The sequence below is a fragment of the Carya illinoinensis genome, chromosome 3, assembly GCF_018687715.1.
Source record: "Carya illinoinensis cultivar Pawnee chromosome 3, C.illinoinensisPawnee_v1, whole genome shotgun sequence".
Taxonomy (NCBI): Eukaryota; Viridiplantae; Streptophyta; class Magnoliopsida; order Fagales; family Juglandaceae; genus Carya; species Carya illinoinensis.
Genome location: NC_056754.1, coordinates 46,465,412 through 46,472,483, shown reverse-complemented (window position 1 = coordinate 46,472,483; position 7,072 = coordinate 46,465,412). Strand labels below are relative to the sequence as shown.

Sequence of the window (7,072 nt, the reverse complement as noted above, 5' to 3'; positions counted from 1 at the left end):
GTAAAATAAATCTAATATATCACGTCAAATCGTATCATTATGTTGTTGGTAGCTTTACTTATTCACTCTTCTGAGGATTTTATATGCAAATTTAGTATGTCACTTTAAACTTTTTTTAATGAATCAGGTCTCCATTCTCTGCCGCTTGTTTTGTTTTGCAAGTAAATAGATACATGCTTTGCAATTGGTGATCCTTTTTTCCATCATTCTACAAAACATCTTCTTGCACCTTGTCCAAATTATGGAACACGCATATTCGGGGAGGAATTTCGTGTATTTGGGTTTCATATCATTACTAATAATAGTTGAGCTCAAAATTCTCAGGGAAGCATTAAAAACATAAATCAACAGTCTCGTTTCTTCAACGGTATTGAAGGCAAAGACTATCATTTCATTAGAACTTCCATCATATTTTCTGTAGACTAGTAACAAATTGGATATCAGACCTTGTAATGTGAAGTTGAATTCTATAGATCATATGCTCAAGCTGCTCCATGATAATCCGTAGTATGATTGACAAAAACAGATGACTCATATTTTACACTCAAAATATAATATTACAGGACAAAACTAACGAGAGAAACTTACAGGAGGCTCCAGGCTACCAACAAGAATTCCCAGATCAATATCTTTATCTTCAAACTTTTTGATAAAAGGATGACTCTGGAAGCAAAAGGGGAGTTAGCAACCAAGATTCTGGCGTAGACTACACGAATTCCTGAAATAGACTGATGACGTTTATACCTAGTCACTTACCAAGAGATCCAAAGATGATGATCTGTCTCGAGGATTCTTTTGTATGCTGAAAAAGGCAATCAGAAATGAAATCAACTCAGATTTGTGAACTGGGAACTATTTACTTTGAAGAGTTGAACATTCCTGAATGAGTCATTCCAGAATTGGGTTATAATTCTTAGTACTTGTTTTATATAACAGTTCAGCAAGGTAAAATAAAGAGTATTCTCTAAGACTTCAATGCAATACCAATGTGATACCTCATATGATATGGATAAGGGTAGGTGGTGTATGGAATCCCACATTACTTAGGAAGGAGAAGTTCTTGCTCTTTGTAAAGATTCCAATGGGGCTCCAATTGTATCATTGACTAATCCTTTTGAAGTATAGGCCACGTGGTTTGGGCCTTACATTGGGGCGTTACAAATAGTATTAGAGTCTATCCCAACTAGAAATGTGGGACTTGAGCTATGACATCTATTACGAACTGGCCCGAGGAGGACGTCGGAAATTTAAAGGGAGTGGATTGCGATACCTATATAATAAGGATAAGGATAGGTGGTGTATGAGATCCTACATTACTTGAAAATGAGAAGTTCTTACTCCTTATAAGGATTCCAATGTGGCTTCAATTGTATCATTGACTAGTCTTTTTGAAGTATAGACCATGTAGTTTGGGTCTTCTATTGAGGCGTTACAACCAATTAGGCAAAACTATAAAAAAATAGTGGCTATCAGCACCATCTACATCTTTTTATATATATATATATATAATTCAATTAAATCAACTACTTGAGACCACCCGCAACCTATCAAATTTGTCATTTGTAGGATAACCTGGTGGAATCAAACTACACAAAACAAACATCAACTTACCCTACACAACTTGGGACTCGGGCTTAAAAAACCTAAGTTAAGGGAAGGTTGAGCTATGAGATTATGAACTGTGTTCTGCATCATGCAGGCATCAAAAGCACATACACACTGAAATGGCCGGTAGTACAAAATTCAGAAGTTCAGATAAAACAAAAAACATAACATAGAATGTGACATGAGAACATATTATTACCAGGCTGAGACAAATGAACAGAACTCTGGGGAGAATTGATCTGCTGGAGCAGAAGGTGGTGGCCTTTCCACTATTGCTTCCAAAAGCTCATAGAAGCTTGGCCAGTTTTGCTGATCTTCAGATTGCATATAAGGGAAGCGTCCAATTGCACACTCAAGTATGACCATGCCCAAACTCCAAATATCACTGCTGTAATCATAAGTACTCCCACTAATTCTCTCCGGCTAAAAACAAATTAAAGAGAAGCATCAGGATATGCCTTCTCTTTTTTTGTTAATAAATTACCATCAGAATGATCTACATAATGGCTAGAAATAACAAAAACTTTTTTGAGCACTAAAGCAAGACACTGCAACAGAAAAAAGTTGTACCAACCCAGTATCTGAAGCGAAATAGAAGGTAAGAAACTACACTTACTGACATGTAGTTATAAGTTCCAACAAATGTATCCCTTTGACCCATAGAGCTAGCTAGAACCGCACTCACTCCAAAATCTGTAATCTTCACCTCCCCTTTGTGGTTTACCAGCAAATTGGATGGTTTAATGTCCCTATGGATTACATGTCTTTCATGGTGCAAGTACACAAGACCTTGTAAAACCTGAGTTACAAACATATGTTTAGCCATATGACAAGACTTTCGTCAAACTTTGTAGACTTAATCTTAGTTTAATATTAAAATCCAAAAGAAATTAGCTCACAGACCTGCTTACAAACAACTGCAAGATATGGTTCAAGAATTGTTTTGACTTGTCTGATCACATCTGCCAGAGACCCACGATCCATATATTCTAACACAAGAGAAATGGCTCCATTGTGATAGAAAGAATGGTAGCAAACTACAACATTTGAAAATTGAGATGCTTGATTTATTTTCAGCTCCTGCACAATCTGCTTACGAATATCTTCTTGTATATTCATCTGGATAACCTGTAATACAAAGTACTCATTTAGCATAAATTCAACTTCCTAAATTGGAAATGTCATTCTCTAGATCATTTCAGATATTCTTAGGGCATGCTTGGGAAACGCATCTCATCTCATCTCATCTCAAAATTTCTCATAATTTTCTTTCTAAACATCACTCAAACACATACTTTTTAATATCAAATCTTCAACTTTTTCATCTAATCATTACAACTTTTCCAAACTTCTAAACAAAACACAAAAAATAATACTACTTTTTCAAATTTCAAAACAAAAATAACATTAAAAAATTATATTCTAACAATATTTTAACTTTATAATATTTTTTATTCAACTTTTGCTCTCTCCTTTTCCAAAACCCAATAAAATCTTAACTCAAACTATTTTACTACTATTTACAAAATTCTTATCTCGTCTCATTCCCCAAGCATCCCCTTAATATATGTAACACTGAACTCAACATAGAAGCCCCAATTGCAAATACTTTCAATGCAGATGCTAAAAGAAGCAATTGGATGAGATATTAACCTCAATTGTCCAACTTTAGATAAACCTATAGAGAAAATATGCCATTTTCAATTTTTCAGTGGATAATATTTAACTAATATGTTTTCAAGAAGTGGGTAAGCCTGCACTGAAAGACAAATACAAACTCAGGCCAAGAGATTGCCAGCTCTGCAAGTTATTTTGGACTTTAACCTTGTCTCCACCAATACAATTTTGATAATGTCCAAAGCTTTCAAAGTTCACTTCTCACGACAGTCCTGCCATTTAAGGTAGCAAGTAGAAATTACAATGGTTGGCGCCTCCTCTTCCAAACACCTCCATGCTTTGGTTAGTGCATTTGCATCCATAACAAATTCCACCCTCTTTTATAACCAAATGGTGATGTAGTTCTTCCCCAGTATGCACTAAAAACCCTAAGAAGATTTCATATCTCCTAATATTTGATGAAAAAGTTGACTTTTTTCATTACAACTTGTGACATGAAACAATATGAAGCTCAAAAGAAAAAGTTATAGTTATATGATAATAATTTACCGAGTATCATATAGGCATGCCCAAAAACTGACAAATAATTGAAAAAGTTGGTTTTGCTGGAACAATGACCTTCAAGGCAAACAATTTTCCGACCCATTTATGGCGAACCAGTTGTACCACGCCACCACTTCCCTTTCCAATAACTTTGATAGTCTCAAGATCTTCTGATGAGAATTCACAATCTAGCTCCTTACCGTCAAAAGGCTGTCCAAATATGACAAGAAAGCGAATGTTATGAGGTCAACACTGAATCTTAAAGATGAACCAAAAAATAAAGAATAAGTGTAATGAAATCATAAACGATAAAATTAATGAATATATAGCAAGGAAAATATTCACAAAATACGAGAACAGATAATTTCTTGCTCGGACTTTGTGACAGTGTACATGATAATTTCTATCTTAGGAGCATAGGGATTAATCAAAATTAATTGAGGATGTGATAGTCGAATTAGGAGTTTTGGACATTCATAAGTCTAGGAATTCTAAGACACCTCACAATCTTAAGAAATTTTGGGCCAGAAAAAGTAACCATATAACCATGGAGGGAAGATAATGGTGATTTGATTTAGACCTCGAAAATTGGATTATATCCCTGCAATTGCAATTTTGTGTTAATTTATATATATAAAAAAGAAAAAAAGAAAAAAAAGGAGGTGGGCAGCCATACGCAAGCATTATACAGTCCTTTAAGTCAAATTGACCACATGCTAGTTGAACCTAGTAGTTGCTCTCTTACGACCTCCCCTATATTCCTTATGGCACAAGTGGCTAAAGAATCATGTTCATAAGAATTTAAGGACAATACAGTTCAAATGATTAAACCAAAGTCTTTATAGAAATAGCCGTTATTTAATCAATGCGGAAATAGGTAAACAATGGACATGGTTAAATTCTGGTGCATAATTGTGAGTAGTGTATGCATGATGGGTATCTAGGCCCTAGTGATAAGGTTTTACATTGGTTTAGGGGACATGTTTGGCTCTAGTGTGAGATTTCATATCAAAGTCTGACCACAATTTTAGGATCTTAAGTTCACTCGTGAGACTTACCACACACCACATGCAATCAGGTTTAAATGAAATATCAATGAGTGCATACCGCGTGAATGTGTCAATTCATCAAAATTGATGATTAAATGCATTTGATCCACATTGTGAATCAAGTTTCTGATTTTGTATTAATTTTTCCACAAGTTAAATGAATTTGATACACATTGTGAATCAAGTTTCTGATTTTGTATTGATCGTTCCACAAGTGCAATTTGACGTTGTGACTAAGTGTTACTTATTTGAGGAGGTTTTTTTTAGCTAAAGGATAAAAAAAGATATTAAAACAAGGTCAAAAAATGTTTTATGGATGTCAATGCAAAATGTGTAAAATTTTGCAAAACCGAAACTTGGCTCCACATTGGCTTGACGTTAGCTCGAGCTAACGTCAAAAGCTCACTCAACATTGGTTCAAGTGAAATTGAGACTGAAAGTTCACTTGATACGTGTCCAATGTTAGCTTGAGAGGACATTTGAAATTTGTAATATTTGCTATTTGGGGTCTAAATCCAGAGTTTTCATTAAGAATGACAAAAGCAGGTGAAAATTGGATCTGGTTAAGAGATGCAATAGAACTGCAAAAATAATGTTTTTGAACAGTTAAATTTCGAAATCAGAGCAAAAGCATCTCGTTCTCATGTTTTCCCTCATTTTCGAAGATTAGGGTTCTGTAGGGTTAACTTAAAATGACTAATTCCAACTTCCAAGCGATGTAGATGAAGCAATTTACCAAGGTAGAAGAGACAAATTAGTTGGCGAGCAAAATGTATAAATTGAACTACTGTACTAATATCATCTTAGTTTGAAGCACTGTTACACCATTTTGACCTCATTACGAGATTCATTTGCACTGCAGGACTTCCCCAATTTCCATACAATTCTATTCATCAAGATTGCAAGTGAAATACGTCGAATGGTATTAAATACTTTAGGGTACCATCAAATGAATTAGCTGACGACCGCTAACTAACATTAGAATTAGCCAACACAATGTGAAATGGAGTGCAGCAATGTGAAAGCACGAAATAGTATCTGAATCAAGATAATCTTACTCGGGACTCCTTTTCTTCAGAGATGAGCCGCAACCCTTTCTGGTTCAAGAGCAGATCACCGTCATGAAATGTACCACTCGCAGTCCTGAAAAGTTACAATATCTAAAAACGATTAACCGAGGAACGGTTCTTGACCTTGCTTTTCAGTTACTCGAAAAGGGAGGGAAAAAGGACCTCAATTTCATTGTTATGTAATTTTAGATCTTGGAAATTGATAAAAATGTAGATAATTTCACCAAAAAGAATAACTGTAGCAGTCTAGTAAAGAGGGTAAACGGTTTCTTTGTTTCCGAACATAAGGAATATTAGACTCTGAAATTAAGTTATTTGCAAATTAGATGTGTCGGCATCAGTCTCTCGCAATTGAAGAGCCAATTACACAAGCTTTAAGCTTCTTTGATTTTTTCTATGTTTTCTCGGGAACTAAACAGAGAAAAAGCATAGAGGATCAAAGAACCAAAGCAAGATAAGTACAAGAATTATAGGCAATAAAAAGATCGATCCTCTCGAAGTAACACGGACTACCAAATGATCAGCCCACTAAAACAAAAAACGAAGACCAATCTAGAAATAGAAAAGGGAGAGAGAGAGAGAGGGGGGGGGGGGGGGGGGGAGTGAAACCAAATGGAGAAACTGACAGGAAGGAGGTAATTGGGGTTTCTTGAGCGGGCACAGAGAGCTTGAGTTGCTTCAACGGCGTCATGGTCTTCATGTTTGCTCTGCTGCTTAGTTCCTTCGATCGATTCTAGAAGTTCTATGGTTTCAATGGCCGACTCAGAAAGCGACGATTGAGACCGTGAAAGAGGAGAGCATCAAATTCAAATGAAGAAGGCCGCGCATATTTAAATAATAAGAATAAAAACAAAATGAAAATCTAAGCTATTAATTACGATTTACCCCTTTACCTTAACCCTAATTGCTGATTTACTCTTTTTTTTTTTTTTTTTTTTTTTTAAAGATAAATGCTATTTTTCATTCTATCTTTTTTTGAAAGGAACAATGTTCAACAAGTCTTACAACATCTCTTGGGATACAATTGATTGAATACATAATGAAATTTCTTCCATGCCTATATGATCCTTATTAAGAGATAATGGTTCTCAAGCAAGAATATGTGCTGTTTTATTGCAATCTCTTTTAATATGTCTAGCAGAACAATTTGTAAAAGAATTAAGTATGACTTTAGTATCTTCTATTATC

At 35.0% G+C, this 7,072-nt stretch overlaps 1 protein-coding gene across 2 annotated transcripts; it reads right to left on the bottom strand.

Annotated features, from left to right (window-relative positions):
* Nucleotides 1-370: 370 nt before the first annotated feature.
* On the bottom strand, nucleotides 371-6,697 carry LOC122304429 (mitogen-activated protein kinase kinase 6). Of its 2 annotated transcripts, XM_043116708.1 has the most exons (8): nucleotides 6,511-6,697; nucleotides 5,873-5,957; nucleotides 3,841-3,975; nucleotides 2,509-2,733; nucleotides 2,222-2,404; nucleotides 1,805-2,028; nucleotides 757-802; nucleotides 371-663 (listed from the first exon to the last, which is right to left on the bottom strand). In XM_043116708.1, the coding sequence occupies exons 1-8, from the start codon at nucleotides 6,582-6,584 to the stop codon at nucleotides 571-573; spliced, it is 1,065 nt and encodes a 354-aa protein (XP_042972642.1). In that variant the 5' UTR covers nucleotides 6,585-6,697; the 3' UTR covers nucleotides 371-570. The 2 variants fall into 2 exon arrangements, with proteins under 2 accessions (XP_042972642.1, XP_042972643.1); XM_043116709.1 differs by lacking the exon at nucleotides 371-663 and having other exon boundaries at nucleotides 780-879.
* Nucleotides 6,698-7,072: the final 375 nt, after the last annotated feature.

Excerpts from the sequence above, each read along its gene's own strand:
- LOC122304429 (XM_043116708.1), bottom strand. The coding sequence starts at position 6,584 with ATGAAGACCATGACGCCGTTGAAGCAACTCAAGCTCTCTGTGCCCGCT. Across the intron at positions 5,958-6,510 it reads ACCCCAATTACCTCCTTCCT|GACTGCGAGTGGTACATTTC; the intron begins GTCAGTTTCTCC and ends GTAACTTTTCAG. Across the intron at positions 3,976-5,872 it reads CTGAAGAAAAGGAGTCCCGA|CCTTTTGACGGTAAGGAGCT; the intron begins GTAAGATTATCT and ends ATATTTGGACAG.